Raw genomic sequence first — 18,150 nt, 5'->3', positions numbered from 1 at the left:
TTTTGAAATGACGGAATACTATTTGCTTTTCACAAAATGCTGTATGACAGAAAGCCAAAGAACATGTTGTTCCTAGCTGGATAACTAGAGCTAAAGCCATCATAGATCTGAGATCTTAAGGGAGTGTTATGCGAGTGCTTTATGAAAGCATTGGGTTGATTTAAGTCAGTGAACATCTAACAAACGACACACTGAGTATAGTCCAGAAACACACACAGACAATATTTTGTACAAAAACCAATTACTGAACTTTATTACACCGAGTTTTTTTCCTGCAACATTTTTTTTTATTCCAGTTTTCTTATTAACAAATAGAAAACAGACTGTGTATACAACAGATCGAACCTCTACAGCACTAATCATTCACAAGGTAAAAATGAACTTGCCAACATATTCTGAACGTATGGCCAGGTCTCCCTTTAACATGCCGGTTGTAATCGCGCAGGCATGAAATGACGTTCTGTAGGAATAGTTTTTAATTTGACTTGTGCTGCCTGACCCCACCAGAGGAGACCGCAAAAAACCTGGGGTGCGTAGATAATACAGTAGATATAACTTTTGTACCATGAACAGATTCACACACAGCAGTCTCTCGTGTAATTTTCTCAGTGTTGGTATATCAAGAAGAGTCCAGGATTACGTTTTGAGAGAATTATGGACAATAGAGCAGAAGCTGTTTATATACTGTATCTATAATAGTATTTATATTTATTCATAATTATAAATTTATGTATATATATTTCTGTATAAAAAGAAGAGTTCGATTAAACAGAGCTGACTCTCCCTTGGGGGAGTGGTTCATACTGTACAGGTGCCAATGGCGATTGGTCTCATTTCAATATCAGGTCTTCAAATGTCACAGAGAAGCGGGGTGCACGGGGCACTTTTCGATAGGATTGCATTCAGTTCCCGGTAACGTCCCATCAGAAGGACGTAATGTATTAAACACAAATCACATTTAACCCCTACTGAGTTCTGTACAGTGCCGATTTTATTAGTTAGTTGATTTGCCTTCCCTTAATTTAGTACCACTAACCCAAATGCATACATCTAGCAGTTGGAGATTTTTCTTTTATCATTGAGACAGAACATTAACTTCTCCAAAAGTGAACCCTCTCATTTTAGCCCTACAAAACCAATTATACATAACAAAGAAAAAAAAACAAAAAAAAAAAAAAACAGTAAAATCATGTTACAAAAAAGTCGAACCATCAGCAGCTTGGAGAACAAGCGGTTCTCTTGTATTAGTGTCAGGAACATGTTAAAAATACATGTTCTTGTGCTAAAATAACCTATTATGTAGAAAATAAAAATAAAACCGTACCAATTAAGGAAAATGTAGACCCACGGAAAAGGCCATTAAGACAAAAGATGTTAAAAAAAACAAACACAAATATTCTAAATAAGAATAATAACAATATTGTCATACTGAATTTCATAAAATAACAAATGATAAACATGATAAAAAAAAAAGAGCCAAACGGAAAAAAAGAAAGAAAAAGAAACGAAGAATTAGTGCTACCAGTAGCCTTCGACTGTAGTGTGGGTTGGCGTACGCTAAAGAGAAACTAGAATATAGTTTTATTTATTTTTTAGATGGTGCTTCTTGAAAGAGAGTTGTCTATATTTCTTAAAGCAATCTCTTGGTGCCAGTCAATAAGGGACTGCTGTGATTGGTTAACCAGCCACTGGATAGCCTGCCCTTCCCACCCCCAGATCTCTGTACAGGATGGAGATGGGGAACGGTGGCTCAGAAGGAACACTTGGTGCACTCCTGAAGAGTTGTACCAGAGGGCTGTGGTCCAGGAGTGGTTACGTTGCATAGTGATCAAAGCTCCCCAAGTACTCCAAAGCGGCTCTGTAGCACAGCTGGTACTGGTCCTGCAGGGAAAAAACAAGCACGTGTCAGTGGGAGAAACAATAGCTAATAACACCCAGTTGGTGACAAAGAGCTCATGCTCCATATCAACTGCTGTTAAAGCTGCTGTAAATGACTTTTTATGAAACGTCCCTGACACCACTGAAATCGAGGAAAGCTGTCCTGAGAAATAACAGCTCTACAAACAACATTAGCTTGTTGGCAATCAGAAAACGTGGAGGCTTTTGGATAACTACTTCAGTAATCTGAATTCTCCAAAGTCTAAGGGCCAGATTTACTAACAGCTTGCGCCAGCACAAACTGTCTTTTGGAGTTTAAATTGTACTGTTGCAGTGAATAATTAGCACTGAAAAGGCATGGACAGTTATTTTTGAGCCTGACTTTACAGGATTTGCCCGGTTTAGTTAAACTGGCCCTAAATCAGCAGCTTTTTAACCGCACTCTGGACAAGTGCTATTCAAATTTTTGGGCAGTAGGACAGTACCTCTGTCTGCACCATGGCAGGCCTTTGTGTGCGCAGGGTCTTAACCGTCTGGAACAGATCCACCACACCCTCATATCTCATCCTCTCCAGGACAATACTGAGAGTGATGAAAACACCTGTTCTTCCCACTCCAGCACTGAAAAACAACAGCATCTGTTAACTTAACACCTGTTCCACAAAGGTGAAGGATCTGCGTGACATGTCATACTGCAATCTTGAGTGTAATGCACCAAATCAGGGTGTCTAGAGTTTGTGAGGCTGTGTTAGAAATGAAATGAAATTAATGAAAAGAAAAAAAAAGAAAATGTGTAAAAATGTGCTAAACATTAAAATATGAAATTGTAATCATTACTTAGACAATTTGAAACATCACAAAAATAATTACTTAAAGGTCCTATGACATGAAAATTTCACTTTCTGAGTTTTTTTAAGATTAATATGAGTTCCCCTAGCCTGTATATGCTCCCCAAACTTCTAGAAATTTGAATCGGTATAAATCGAGATTTTTTTTATCTTTCTCTGCCTTTGAGAAAATGGAAGCTCAAACGGGCTGATCTTGAATCTCCTCGTTGTGACGTTGAAAGGAGAATTGTTACCTCCCCTTTCTCTGCTTTGCCCGCCCAAATATTTACATATAATTCAGTTGCAATGTCAGCACAGGCGTTACAAACAGACTTTTATGATATGGATTCGACCCTACCGGCACAAACAGTGAGTAACAGTGTTCATTAATGCCTGATCAGTGATTTCTGATGGGTAGCTAATCATTCAAGTTCACACAGACTTTCTTTCTAAATCGTTTAATACTGTTTATGCATCAGTGAATCAAGCCAGTGACTAAACGATCAACTTCACGTTGTTTCTCTTAGTAGCATGAAACAAATCTGTTATTTAAATTGTGATTTAACTACAAAGAGCGATCAAAGAACACTCACTTTTTTCAGGAGCTGTTACACATCGCGAGTATATCTGCACACTTGCCCAAACTGCCGTTACAATGAATGACGCTGTTATGCTGCACAACGGAGCTCTTACTGTACTAATGTGATGCATTCATGTGTTTGCTGTTAGCTGTGGTGAAAGCATTTTGTGAGCGAGAAAATGTGTTGCAATAATGACGAGATCACTGCATCTACACGATAAACAGACTCTGTCTACTCAATGCTCATCACTGCAGCCTTTCATGTGATGAGAAAAGATCGAAAAAATAATTATATAATCAACACTTCCACGATTCGTTAATCTCGACAGCTGTAATATATATATATAATTTTTTTTTATATAATTATTTGAGAGGGGTTCCACATGAATGCATTTCGTATGCAAAAATGTCAGCCAATCACAACAGTTGTGGTTTACTCTGAGTCTCACAGCAGACACGCCCCTTTAAACAGAGCATTCAAGCCAGAGGGCTAATATCAGGATCTAAAAATGCTTTTTATTTCTAAATTTTAAATGTAAAAATCATACTAACAATATAAGTACACCTAAGGAAACATTTAAAAAGCATTTAAAGGAAAGGAAATAATCCATGTCATGGGACCTTTAAAAAAAAGTTTCTACGGATTATTAAATTAAAATAAATCACAGAATAAAAAATGTGTTCATTTGTAATTCAATAAAAAAATATATATATATATTAAAATTATTAAATCAAGAAATGACAAAATAAAACATAGAAAACGTGAAAGTAAAATGGTTTATTATTAAATAAATAAAATAACTATAAAATGATGTAATTAAAATAATTTGCATAATAGTATGTTGTGAACTAAATGTATCTGTCCCCTTTTAATATGTAAAATGTTTATGTGGTAATTAGCAGTGGAATAATGTGCAGTCATTTGGTCATTATTACAAAATAAGCCTTCGGGATGATCATTTGCTGATCAGTTCAGTTCATCACTACAGTTCAGCATACCTGCAGTGCACAGTGATTGGTCCATCCTGCCCAAACTGCTCCTTGGTTTTATGAACTTGGCCAATGAAATCAATGAATCCCTCGCCAGTTTTTGGCACTCCTTGCTCTGGCCAATCAGTGAACTGGAACTGCCGAATGGTTCTAGATTGACCGTCCTAAAGAGAATAAAGAATGAACGGTTTATTAGGCTTCTGGTTTCACTCACATACGCACACAACAGCTGGATGCCTCTGCAGCAGGGAGCCTCTGTCCATATGCTCACTGTATGACCGTGTGTGTTACACGATTTAGCTACAAGCTTATTCAAAACCTTGGTACTATTTATAGCCGCCAGAAAGCTCTGAAGTCCAAAGTGAGCCGCAGGATGTGAGAGCGCCGTGTTGGTGTGAAACATCCGCCGCCAGCAACAGATTGCTCACACACCCCAGCGGTGCCCTCAAGTACCATCCTGAGTGACATTCATATGAAAAAACAACCACAATATAACCCTCCTCTGGCAGACTTCTGCAGGTGATAGATGTACGTACCCTGGCATCTGTGACTTTAAACTCTCGCAGGATGTACTGGGGCATGTTGTACTCAGCCATGGGATCCACCACGAAGTACTGATAGCGGGCCGAGCGCTCAGCTGGCCAGTACTGATGACACTTCTCCTGCAGGATGTGGAAAAGTATGAGTACATCTTCAGGATTTAAAACACCAGGACGTAAGTTAAAGGGAGGAAGGTGCTCTTACCCGTCCCATCTCTCGGAGTTTGGTCAGCATCACTACAATAGTGGAATTGTGCTCCCATAGCATCCTCCAGAAATCCTCAGTGGTCTCTGCTAGAGGGCCCTGAGTGGCAATATAGGCCTTCTGCTGTCTGTGGATCAACAACAAAATGGCTTTTGAGACCTTGATGCAGAACAGGCAAATATGACCTGCACAATCACATGACCATGACAATCGCTAGAAAACAGATGCACATTAATTGTAAGATAAAACAAATTGGTTTGTTGTAGAGTCCTAATTAGTGCTCATATATATATATATATATATATATATATATATATATATATATATATATATATATATATATATATATATGTGTGTATATATATTTGTTTGTTTTGTTTGGATAAAAGTGTCTGCTATATGACTAAATGTTAATATTTCAATTTTACTCAGTTTTAGAATTTTTTTTTTTTTTTTTTTTTTTTTTTACATTTATATTGTTTGTAGCTTTTATTTCTTTGGAAGTTTTATTAATTTTAGTAAATGTGTTTTATTTCAGATAACTTTAATATTTTTTTTTTACTTCAGATTTTGTTAAAATATTTACTTGGTGGATATTTGTTAGCTACCCTATTAATAACTGAAAACGACATTTATATATTACTAAGAATCCAAGCTTTTTTTCTTTATAATATGTCCAACTACCTCACAGATATCAATAAAGTTAGCGTTGTAAAAAACAAATCACATTTCTGCGAAAAAAGTCCCTGTGCGAGCTTTAAACTCAAAACAATACAAAAGGGGAGCAACCACCCTTTTTAGCCAATCAGAATGCTCTCTGCCCATCTCAGGTTTGCTGATACATATTTGGAGGACGGGGTTTTGTAGAGATGGAAGGATCTGTGGGGGTCTAATTTAGCGGCTGGAAGAAGTTGCCAAACAATCACTTAAAAATGACAGATCAATTGTGAATCCATATACTATGATCTGCTGTTCTACACAATACATATATATAGTTTGGTTGTTACCATGGCCACTGGGTGGCAGCAGTGTACTGTGCTACAGCAGCTTGGGCAATCAACGTGCACCAGGCACACACATCACTGTCTCATACAAACAGTGCCATGGGTTAGCAACTAATGAAGGTGCTGCAGGCGAGGCAATAACATGGAACTGGGAGATTAAAGTCTGTTCAGGGCCTTGTTCCGACAAATAAAGAGACGGCAGAGAAGAAGAGAGGAGAGATAGGGAGAGACGAGCCAGAATGAAGAGCAAAGAAGAACGCGAGAGACCCCCTCCCTCCATCCCCCACTCATTCCAAAATACACACATACACACACACAAATACGTCGCTACGAAGAACACAAAGCAGACGTCAGGGACACACTGGCTTTGACAAAGCCAAATCACCTCTATATTAATCATGCAATTCTTCCTTGGAGGTTATTTTCGCCCAATTAAACAAAATGCAACACGAACACTAAAACGGTTATAAAGGCAGACACAAAAACAGCTTTAATGACGTATCCGCTCGGCTGGCGAAGCTCTTTGTAAACTAGTAAGAAGGTCAAGCGTGTTTCTGTGTTTATCGCATTAACGTGCTGTTTAAAAGCGGCTTAATTGCTACTTTTTGACAAGACTACAAATCTCAGAGCCGACGGCCTCGGAGGCTCGGTTAAAGAGGAAGACGTGATCGAAGAATCATTTTTGAAGCTCATCTGGTTTTAGAAAATAAGACTGGTGTCAATTACGCATTGGCACAGGTTGAGCTCCTCCAGAGTAGCTCTCATTACGTTTTAATTCAAACGAGAGGGGCTGATGTATCAAGCCCCTAGACATTTTCTTCACAGACTCTGTGACATTTGGTGCCCACGCTTCGTTTTACGGCAAACACGACTGGCCTTTTCTCTCTCGCTTTTTTCTTCTCTGATTTTCTCAAGCGTTCACCCCATTGAGAGCGCCTCCTTTTGTAATTCAATAAACAGCTGTCAGACAGAGTAACGCTACAAAATATGTGAAGGCTGAAAATGTGTAGACAGACTACACTGTGCTGCTCATTGTTTAGGGGGAATATTGCAGTGAAGAAAATAGAGAGTTACGGATCATCTCATTTACCACGTATGAGAATGAGTCTTGACGCCTGATGAAAACAGAGCAGGAGGAACGAGAAGTAGACAAGAAACCTACTGATCAAAACCACTGGATTTATTTAGAGATGGATTAAAGGGATAGTTCAGCCCAAAATGAAAATTCTGTCATTAATTACTCACTCACCCTCATGTCGTTCCAAACCCGTTTGACTTTCATTCATCTTCAGAACACAAATTAAGTTTTTTGATGAAATGTGAGAGCTCTCTGACCCTCTATAGACAGCAACGCAACCGTGATGTTCCCCAGGTCCAGAAACGTACCGTATTTTTTGGACTATAAGTCGCACCTAAGTCAGATCAGTCCAAAAATACGTCATGACGAGGAAAAAAACATATATAAGTCGTACTGGACTATAAGTCGCATTTATTTAGAACCAAGAACCAAGAGGAACCATTACCGTCTACAGCCGCGAGAGGGCGCTCTATGCTGCTCAGTGTAGGCTACAGGAGCACTGAGCAGCATAGAGCGCCCTCTCGTGGCTGGAGACGGTAATGTTTTCCCTTGGTTCATTTTATCTTGGTTCATGTCAAATTCATTTTGATAAATAAGACTGACTATAAGTCGCAGGACCAGCCAAACTATGAAAAAAAAGTGCGACTTATAATCCGGAAAATACGGTAGTAAGGACATCAGTAAAACAGTGCATGTGACATCAGTGGTTCAACTGTAATTTTATGAAGCTACGAAAATACTTTTTTTGCACAAAGAAACCAAAAATAATGACTTTATTCAACAATTCATCTCCTCCACGTCACCCTAAAGTGCCATTTTGGAGAGCAACACAACAACGTATGCAACGTATGTACACAGATACGTTGTTTGCGTTCCGATAAAAGTGTGAACAACGTAGACAACATATCAGAGTATGGTGCTACTGTCCAAATGTCCTTTTTTTGTTTGTTTTCTTTGGGAACAAATAGTATTCTCATAGCTTTGTAAAATTATGGTTGATCCACTGATGCCACATGGATTATTTTAATAATATTAAGCTATGTTTCTGAGCCTTGATCGTGTTAGGATCTTTGCTGTCTATGGGAAGGTCAGAGAGCTCTCGGAATTCATCAAAAATATCTTCCTTTGTGTATTGAAGATGAACGAAAGTCTTTGGAACGACATGAGGGTGAGTAATTAAGGACAGAATTAAAATTTTTGCGTGAACTATCCCTTTAACTATTAGGAATGGCAACATATATTAGATAGTTGAAATCAAATAGAATTGTAGCAATAATCTGACCCTTGTCAATGCAAGTGACCTGAGGAAATACTGTTATATGTTACTGTATTATCTCTCTCTTTCTCTATATATTAAAAAACAAATATAATTTTTTTAAATTAAAAATAATCCAAAATACATTTAATGGTTGGTGAGAAACAACTGAATGGTGCATGTTCTCAAATTAACTTGCATGCAGGTGTGAAAATTATTCAATTTTGAGCCCTGGATTTATTTTTGTACCAGGAAACAGAAGTAAGCAAGCTCTGATTCATGATTAGTTGAAACGTGTAGGAGAGAGCAATTCATAATGCAATGCAACTGTGTGTGCAGTCAGTTTTTCTTTTTAGATCCACAACTGACAGAATCTTGAAGAATCTTGGCTCTAACAAATGTTTATAGCAGCTGCTTGAAAAAAAAAAAAAAAATCTAAACCTTGAGAATTAAAGCAAACATGCTCCTCCATGTTTTTGTAATGGTTTGGCACGGGCAGCTACCTGTATCCATCGATGCAGCTGGCATTGATGTAGTCAGACCCCTCCACTCCTCGGATTGGCTGCAGGCACACCCGTGTGGACTCAAAAGGCATGATATTGACGAGCCGGTTCTTGAACTTGTTGCAGGGCAGGTTGGCGCTGATGAATCGAGAGGTGTGGGCTTTGGAGTTAGCGAGTCTCTGTGGAAACAGTGTTGGGTTCAGAGCATAAACAAGCTGGCAGAAACATATTGGAGAATGGTCTGCAACAGAATATTTTTTAAATGTGAAGGTGAGCTCTGCAGCAGTAAAGAGGGGTGCGGGCGTTAATGGTCTGACTGGAAAAGCGAGGGCGTGACTGGCAGCGTGGCAGAGAAAGCACAGATGGACATCAGCAGAGAGCGCACAGAGACCGTTGGCTTTACTACAAGCTCTGTCTGTACTGGGAACCCACTCCGGTCTTTGCACGAGTTGCTGTTTCTACTTCTAGTTGAGCATCCTAGTTTTACCAGCATTCACTTATATCCCAACAGCACTATTAACAGATGGAACAGTAAAACATTTTCAAAAAAACATTAGACTTGAATTATTAGGTTTACATGCATGCATGCACCAAATTTTGTCTTAACAAATCCAGTCTGATTCCAGATTCTGATTGTTCGATTTATAAGTAGATTCTGATTCATGTGATTTTATGTGCAGTATATTAAATGAAATTTAATTGAAAACCATAAAATAAAAAATAAAAACCGTTACTTGAAATCAAATTGAAATCAAATGTTATATATATATATATATATATATATATATATATATATAATATAATATACTGTGCATATATAACATAACATATAACATTTGATTTCAATTTGATTTCAAGTTTCAATGTATTTTATATTTAAATTAAATAAAACAATATTATAAATTATTTAAATTAAACTATATTTTATATTTCAGCTAGTTGCCAATGCAGAATTTCTCATTATCTTTGAATTTATCAAAAAACAAAAAAAACAACAACAACAACAAAATTCCTAAAACTTCAATGGAAATCAAAATGTGAAATAAAAACGCATTTAAAGCATGAATAAAATAATATCAATATAAGAGTATAATAATAGTATATATGGGATGCTAAAACAATAATAATTATATGTATTCTATACAAAATTTCAGCATGTGTGCAGTGCTGTTTGCCACGTTCAGAAACGGAAAAGGCCACAACGATAATGTTACAAAAGTTACTGCTCCTGAAGCTACCTTGTATTTTTATTTATTTCATTTTTATTAAAGACAATGACATCATTAATTTGATCATGTGATGCGACTACCTTAAACTCCAGCTCCATGGCTGTGACGGTCTCTCCCGGCGGTGGCTGGGTGAGCTTCTGGATGTGGGCGTAGAGGTTTCGTGCAGGGACCTCTGTGTTTCCACAGGTGGCGGCCTCCAGCAAGGCCTCGTGGATGAAGATGTACTGGTCCTCCGTCTGCACCATGTAGTTCCTCTGGGCTCTCATGCATGTGACGTGGCCATAAATGTCTACCGTCTTTTCATGTTTCATCCGCTCCAGCATGGCGTCAATATCTATGAAGCAGCCCGTGCGGCCCACTCCAGCACTGAGACAGACAAACTGGTTACACTACAGACAAACTAGGTTCCAATACTAAGAGTGCCAACTGATAAGATTTTTTAATAAATTAATTAAATCATATCCTGAATGAATCCTATGAATTACATGTATAAATATTTCTATGGAATATAATGGAAATAATCCATCTAATATTCACTTATATTCCATCTAATATTCACTTTAGACTTGATAGCCTTAAAACATTTGAAACCAAACCTTTTCTTCCAATTCCACCAAGCAAACCTACAACTGTTCACTTTACAAGAGTTTTATAAGTGAAAAGGTCAGCAGTAAATGAAAGACTGGGGACCAGCGCTAACCTGCAGTGCACTACCATGGGTCCAGCATCAGGAGGGTTGCAGGCTTTGACCCTGCGCAGGAAGGCTAGGATGGGGGTGGGGTATTCAGGCACTCCGTGGTCTGGCCAGGCCATGAACTGGAACTGCCTGACTTCGCGTTTCTCGCTAGAGCCATTCTGTTTGAGCAAAGTGGGAGAAAGGAGGTTAAATGTCTGAAAATGTGGAAACTTACTATATGAGAGGAAAGGGCACGCAACTTTTTACCTTGTAAAGGGCAAAGGTTCGCACACTGTAAGTTGCCAACTCAACAGCGTCAAGCATGGTCACTTGGATCATTCCGTAAGTCTCTGTGCCACGAATGGGCCAATACTGGTCACACTTGACCTGTTTAAGAGCACGAAAATGAAACACAGTCAAACAGTGCAGGAGTAAATGCTGAATTCTGTAAGTCCCATTGAAATGACAGACACTTCCATTTCAAATAAAAGTTTATTATGTAAACTATAAATATATATATATATAGTAATAAAAAAAAATCCATATTTTACAGCCTTGTGATGTTTCAATCTTTATATATTAAGGTTTACACACACACAAAATAAAAAATTAAACACAACCGTAAGCACAACATTGAAAACTGAAAATGTTTTTCAAGCACCAAATCAGCATATTTGAATTTCTGAAGGATCACGTGACACTGAAGACAAGAGTAATGGATGCTAAAAATTCTATATTTCACAATAGCAATATTTTACAGTATTTTTTAACATAAGAGGACTTTCTTCAAAAAAGCCTGACACTATGAAATATCTCTATATTTGCACTCATACTTAATCGCAAGACTGTTTTAATAATAATTATAATTTGAATATAACTTAAGAATATAAAAATGAATAATGTTCGTTTTTTATATCATCAGCAAAATTATTGTCAATATACTGTGAATATTGAATGTATCAGCCAACTGTACTGATTTCCTATACAAGTCTATTACCAGGAATTATATTTATACAGCTTTGCACAGGCATACAGGGTGCACATTTGAATGGTGAATATTTACATAATTTCATTATAGTATTGAAATTACTGAGTCATGGCAAAGGTGTGTGTCACCTGCACCCAATAATTCTCAAGGACAAAGCTTATTTTTGAATTGAGGACAACTTCTATTAACAACAATGTAGAGTCTGTTTACGTTAAATATCATTCAAAATTAGACGAAAGCGGTAGAAATTTCTACAAATGGTGTGTTTGTATAACGTTCAATCATCTAGAGTTCATTTCTTCTTCAAGGTAGCTGCTGTCAGCAGTGAAACTTGGCCAGTTGTTCTGTCTCTGCTGGAGGTTTTCATCACAGGGCTTGGGGACGCCCTTTACCTATGAAGTAATGCTTAATAGGTGCACAGCCTTGCCAAAACCCACTCATTTACCACGCTAGCTCTGCCAACACATGTCTTCTTCTCTATAAGCCTTTAGCTCCCATCTGACCTCCCATCCATCAACAAAAACCTGAGTGCACGAATTCTCCAGGGGGAGGAATTACAGGTTATCTACTGTCAGACATGACATTTGAGCTGAACAGAAGACTAGTCGACAGGCTCGCTCTCTCACCAACCCTGGGTACTACTGGCCTGTTGCTGCGCCCAGCACAACAGCGCACTAAAAGCTCATGTAGTGATTGGACTCATAGAAAGGCAGGTCCCTTTAGTGCCAAGCACAGACGGATGTTTTATAGCACGAAGAGAATTGTGAACCATTGTACTGTGTCATCCAACAAAAAGGATGGCAATGGTATTTTGTCTTTTATTTTATCACTATATTTTGTGAGCTTGGATATGAACTCTACTCAAAAATCAAAGCTTATTTTGCTTTTCTGTAAGAAATTAATACCTTTATTTGGCTGGAACTTTCATTAAAATATGCTTTTACTTTACCTGTGAGCATAAATGACTTTAAAAAAAAAAAATAAATAAATAAATAAAACTCATCCCGACATGAGGATCTTTCCAAATCCCACGCCCCTACCTCTAAATACAGATAAAAAATAAAAATAAAAATAAAAAATAATATATATATTTTTTCTTTAAGTTATTGTGAATATAGTGTGTGAATATTTTTTGCAATGTATATTTCAAATGATGTAGTAAATTCTATGCATTGAATATGAAACATTTAAATTATTTAGTAAATATTCTTACTCATATGAAATAGAACTCATTCAATAATGTCAGATTTCAATATAACATTTAGTAGTATTAAATATTATAAATAAATATGCTACATACAAATAATAATACATTAAAATAAAATAATAAATTGATTAAAAATAGGTGGGGGAATTACTAAGTAAACATTAAATCACAAACCAGTAACTTTTAGTTTTTTACTAGTTTTGAATTTAGCTGACGTTTAATGCAGTGCCTAAACTTTTCTATGCCTCTGGTACTCACCCTGGTCTTCTCTTCCAGTCTTGTCATCATGACGATGGTATTGGCTCTCTGCTCCCAAACCATCCTCCAGAAGTCGCTCAGAGTCTCAGGCAGAGGGCCCTGCGTGGCAATGTAGGCATTCTGCTTACGGTAACCATCGATGTAGTTGGCATTGATGTAGTCGCTGCCTGGAACACCTATAAAGAGAGACAACAATTCACCGGTGGCCCACTTATGCCAATATTTGTGCTAATTGCATGCTTCCCCTAAACATACACCCATCTGTCACCATAATGAAATGTTAAAGGTCAACACATTTGTTTGACTTTTACCGTCCACAGGGGTGAGAACAACTCTTGAGTGGTCGTAAGCAATGACGTTGGCGTAACGGTTCTTTGGCTTGTTGACCTCCAAGTTGGAGTTCTCCCATGTGAACTGCTGGCCTGGATCAATGGACTGCAGGGGAAAGATGAGAGGACAAAGAGAGAGAGAGAAATCTGTTCAGTCTTTTGAGGCACCTTGTTTGAAGCATGATACCACAGAGTGCCGCAGGGGTAAATTTGAACTAGCATCACTTCAGCATGAGAGGCTTTGTTTCTATAGCAACCCGACGTTTTGAACAGAGACCCGCAAGAACCAGAGGTAACTCTGCCACCAGGGGTTGTTACAACTGATGGACCGGCAAAGCTCAAGAGTGGTCATTTGGATCCCTTTGTGGGTATATTGCAGTTCTGTTCCCTTACTAGTGATCACCTGCCCTATAATAACAGCAAGTTCATCTGCTGAATTATCACTGGCAACCAACAGATGGCTTAGTGCTCACTGACACCATAATTCAAACATGATCACTGTAGGGGGCTCTGATAATAGCACCACTGACTCGGTAAGTCCATACCTGAGCGCATCGGGGCATATGGCTTTGATGCTAAAGATTATGCTGAGAGGAGGGAGCGTTCAGACCCTCGGCCCGGACTAATGGATTACTGGTGTCCATGTGGGCTTCATGCCTGCACTTGATTTTGTGCCCGCTGACAAGAGTGAAGAGGGAAGAGCAATGGATGAGGAATAGCAGACCCAACAGGGAGAGTGTGGATTTATGGAGACAGACAGGAAGCTTTAAAGAGAGGGGACGGATGAACACATCTGGAGGAAAAGCCTGCATATATCACCGGCTGCATGCATGAGGTGTGCCCTGAATGGGTAACAGACATTCCAGGCGAGGCCTTTTGTAATACAGGTCAGCAATGTACAAATGTTTCAGGGGTCACGTCAAGTTACAGCCATTAAAATGTATTATTAGAGACATAAGGTGAGGAGATGGTCCACTGTAAAAAATAAAATAATAAATGGGATAAATCATTGATTCAATAAACTATAGTTGCAAATATTGCAAACATTTAATAGTCAGCATCAAACTGCATCTACAGTTAGATATCTATGGTGAAACAAATACATAAAAAAAATAATAACCTTCATTAAGTAATTTGTGGCTGATTGTTTTGATGACACAACAATTAAATGCTGTCAATGTACTTAAAAACACTAGAACTTGGATAAAAATTCTAATTGTATCTACACACTAATGTCTACAGTGGTAACAACACACATTTACATTTTCATTTAATTATTTAGCAGACAGACTTATCCAAAGCAGCTTAATAGAATAGAACAGTAATAGTAATAGAAGCAATCAAAAAAAAAAAAAAAAAAAAAAAAAAAAAAGGACATAAAACTGCTGTGACAATTTTTGGTTAGTCTAATGCTGTACACATAGTGAGGTGTTTCTTTTTTACATAATAAATAAAAATAATAAAACATTTATAGAAAAGAGATAGACAGAGCTAGTGTTAGAGGGTCAAGTTATTATTTTATAATAATTAAAAAGGAAGTAGATAGTACAGAAAAATAATAAGAGAATGCTACTGTTCTCTTGCAGAATGCAAGCTCCTGGAGGGCACATAATAAAATACAATAGATAAAATACACAAAAGTATTAAATTTAAATATAAAATAAATGACCTTTATCAAGTAGTTTGTGGCTGGTAGTTTTGATGGCACAATCATACACTGCATTTTAGGATGTTTCAAATTTAAATGAAAGGGAAGAATTGACTTGTCTGCGCACACTTTCTTCCTCTAGTATGTTTTATCATTCCAAATTCACAGCTATAACAGAACTCACAAAAGGGAAGCAGAAAATGTACAACTTGCATATGAAAAGGTTGATACACAATTGGTATTAATAATAATAAAGTACTAAAGATAATGATGTTCCCTTGGCTTAAATGAAACATGATGCTAGAAACACCAAGAAGTCATGTGTTTAATACCCAGGAGGCACATATACTGTTAAATATAGGCCTGTACCTGTAAGTCACTGTGGATGAAAGCATCAATCAAATAAATAAAATGTAAATTTTCAGCAAGAAATGAAAGGTGCACTCTGCATGGAGCTGGATACTGGATTCCTCATTCTGACTTCAGAGGATTACTCAAGAGGCTAGAGGTGGGCTTGCACTCTCTCCCTTTGCTTCTCAAGTCACAGGTCTCCTCGGCTCAAATGACACCGGGTCGTATCGGAGCATTGATCGACGGCAATATGCAGCAGCTTGCTCATCCAGTCAATAATGTCACGGAGTCTCTTGTTATTCAGCATTGATCTGCCTGTTCTGGACAAGGCTTTGGTTGACTCCGTGTCCATCAACCTCCACACCTTTCACTTAATTTGGGAAAACGTCAGCCTCCTCGGATCCTTTCAAACTTACAGTATTGTTCAAAATAATAGCAGTACAATGTGACTAACCAGAATAATCAAGGTTTTTAGTATATTTTTTATTGCTACGTGGCAAACAAGTTACCAGTAGGTTCAGTAGATTGTCAGAAAACAAACAAGACCCAGCATTCATGATATGCACGCTCTTAAGGCTGTGCAATTGGGCAATTAGTTGAAAGGGGTGTGTTCAAAAAAATAGCAGTGTCTACCTTTGACTGTACAAACTCAAAACTATTTTGTACAAACATTTTTTTTTGCAATCCTGTGAATCACTAAACTAATATTTAGTTGTATGACCACAGTTTTTTAAAACTGCTTGACATCTGTGTGGCATGGAGTCAACCAACTTGTGGCACCTCTCAGCTGTTATTCCACTCCATGATTCTTTAACAACATTCCACAATTCATTCACATTTCTTGGTTTTGCTTCAGAAACAGCATTTTTGATATCACCCCACAAGTTCTCAATTGGATTAAGGTCTGGAGATTGGGCTGGCCACTCCATAACATTAATTTTGTTGGTTTGGAACCAAGACTTTGCCCGTTTACAAGTGTGTTTTGGGTCATTGTCTTGTTGAAACAACCATTTCAAGGGCATGTCCTCTTCAGCATAGGGCAACATGACCTCTTCAAGTATTTTAACATATGCAAACTGATCCATGATCCCTGGTATGCGATAAATAGGCCCAACACCATAGTAGGAGAAACATGCCCATATCATGATGCTTGCACCTCCATGCTTCACTGTCTTCACTGTGTACTGTGGCTTGAATTCAGAGTTTGGGGGTCGTCTCACAAACTGCCTGTGGCCCTTGGACCCAAAAAGAACAATTTTACTCTCATCAGTCCACAAAATGTTCCTCCATTTCTCTTTAGGCCAGTTGATGTGTTCTTTGGCAAATTGTAACCTCTTCTGCACATGCCTTTTTTTTAACAGAGGGACTTTGCGGGGGATTCTTGAAAATAGATTAGCTTCACACAGACGTCTTCTAACTGTCACAGTACTTACAGGTAACTCCAGACTGTCTTTGATCATCCTGGAGGTGATCATTGGCTGAGCCTTTGCCATTCTGGTTATTCTTCTATCCATTTTGATGGTTGTCTTCCGTTTTCTTCCACGTCTCTCTGGTTTTGCTCTCCATTTTAAGGCATTAGAGATCATTTTAGCTGAACAGCCTATCATTTTTTGCACCTCTTTATAGGTTTTCCCCTCTCTAATCAACTTTTTAATCAAAGTACGCTGTTCTTCTGAACAATGTCTTGAACGACCCATTTTCCTCAGATTTCAAATGCATGTTCAACAAGTGTTGGTTTCATCCTTAAATAGGGGCCACCTGATTCACACCTGTTTCTTCACAAAATTGATGACCTCAGTGATTGAATGCCACACTGCTATTTTTTTGAACACACCCCTTTCAACTAATTGCCCAATTGCACAGCCTTAAGAGCGTGCATATCATGAATGCTGGGTCTCATTTGTTTTCTGAGAATCTACTGAACCTACTGGTAACTTGTTTGCCACGTAGCAATAAAAAAATATACGAAAAACCTTGATTATTCTGGTTAGTCACATTGTACTGCTATTATTTTGAACAATACTGTATGTGCTTGCTTTCGATGCCTCTGTAAACAGCCATAAAGCACTAACTGGTTTTTAAATGTCCACATATGAAGTAATGCTCAAAAGTAAACAACTCAGCGCTCAATATAAATAAACTGCCACATTGAAGTATCTGACATGCTAAGTGTCTCTCTGCCAGTTTATCAGCAAGCATCTTGGAGGAACATTTACTTTGCCGTAAGCTTTCGAACGCAAGTACAGGTAATGTGCGAATAAGACAGCTGGAATGCTGACTGGCAGTGCTCGGCAAACAAGGGGAACAAATATGAGCTGTCACTACATGAGATGACAAGCTTGAGAGATGCGGATAATGATAGCGGTGGGAGGTGAGCGCTGGCTCCTACAAAAAGCTTCGGCATAGTGGGTTGACAAACATAAGCTCGTTACTGGTGAGAATCAGTGTCTGATGGGAGTGTTAGCTATTGATATTGCCACCAGTCAAGTTGAGGAGTAATCTACAGAGCACTTCAAAAGCCAAGGAAAATATTTTTTTGGACACCATTTCAATTCAAATTCTGGTTCTTGTTTATGCAGTGTAAATCTTTCAAAAACAACTGACT

The 18,150-nt window shown here is 38.0% G+C and overlaps 1 protein-coding gene across 15 annotated transcripts in view; it reads right to left on the bottom strand.

Annotated features, from left to right (window-relative positions):
- Window positions 1-224: 224 nt before the first annotated feature.
- Window positions 225-18,150, bottom strand: part of ptprfb (protein tyrosine phosphatase receptor type Fb) — a 188,379-nt gene continuing 170,453 nt past the window's right edge. For all 15 annotated transcript variants that reach the window (XM_026206114.1, XM_026206113.1, XM_026206115.1 and 12 more), the window contains 11 exons: window positions 13,529-13,652; window positions 13,218-13,393; window positions 11,032-11,151; window positions 10,789-10,943; window positions 10,169-10,454; window positions 8,860-9,038; window positions 5,020-5,146; window positions 4,812-4,937; window positions 4,285-4,439; window positions 2,364-2,499; window positions 225-1,881 (listed from right to left, as the gene is read on the bottom strand). In XM_026206114.1, the coding sequence (XP_026061899.1) occupies window positions 1,813-1,881; window positions 2,364-2,499; window positions 4,285-4,439; window positions 4,812-4,937; window positions 5,020-5,146; window positions 8,860-9,038; window positions 10,169-10,454; window positions 10,789-10,943; window positions 11,032-11,151; window positions 13,218-13,393; window positions 13,529-13,652 (1,653 nt within the window). In that variant the 3' untranslated portion in view covers window positions 225-1,812. The remainder of the gene's footprint in view (window positions 1,882-2,363; window positions 2,500-4,284; window positions 4,440-4,811; window positions 4,938-5,019; window positions 5,147-8,859; window positions 9,039-10,168; window positions 10,455-10,788; window positions 10,944-11,031; window positions 11,152-13,217; window positions 13,394-13,528; window positions 13,653-18,150) is intronic.

Source organism: Carassius auratus, chromosome 27, assembly GCF_003368295.1.
Source record: "Carassius auratus strain Wakin chromosome 27, ASM336829v1, whole genome shotgun sequence".
NCBI lineage: Eukaryota > Metazoa > Chordata > Actinopteri > Cypriniformes > Cyprinidae > Carassius > Carassius auratus.
Note: the sequence above shows the minus strand (reverse complement) of the source record. Positions and strands in the feature narration are given on the sequence as shown.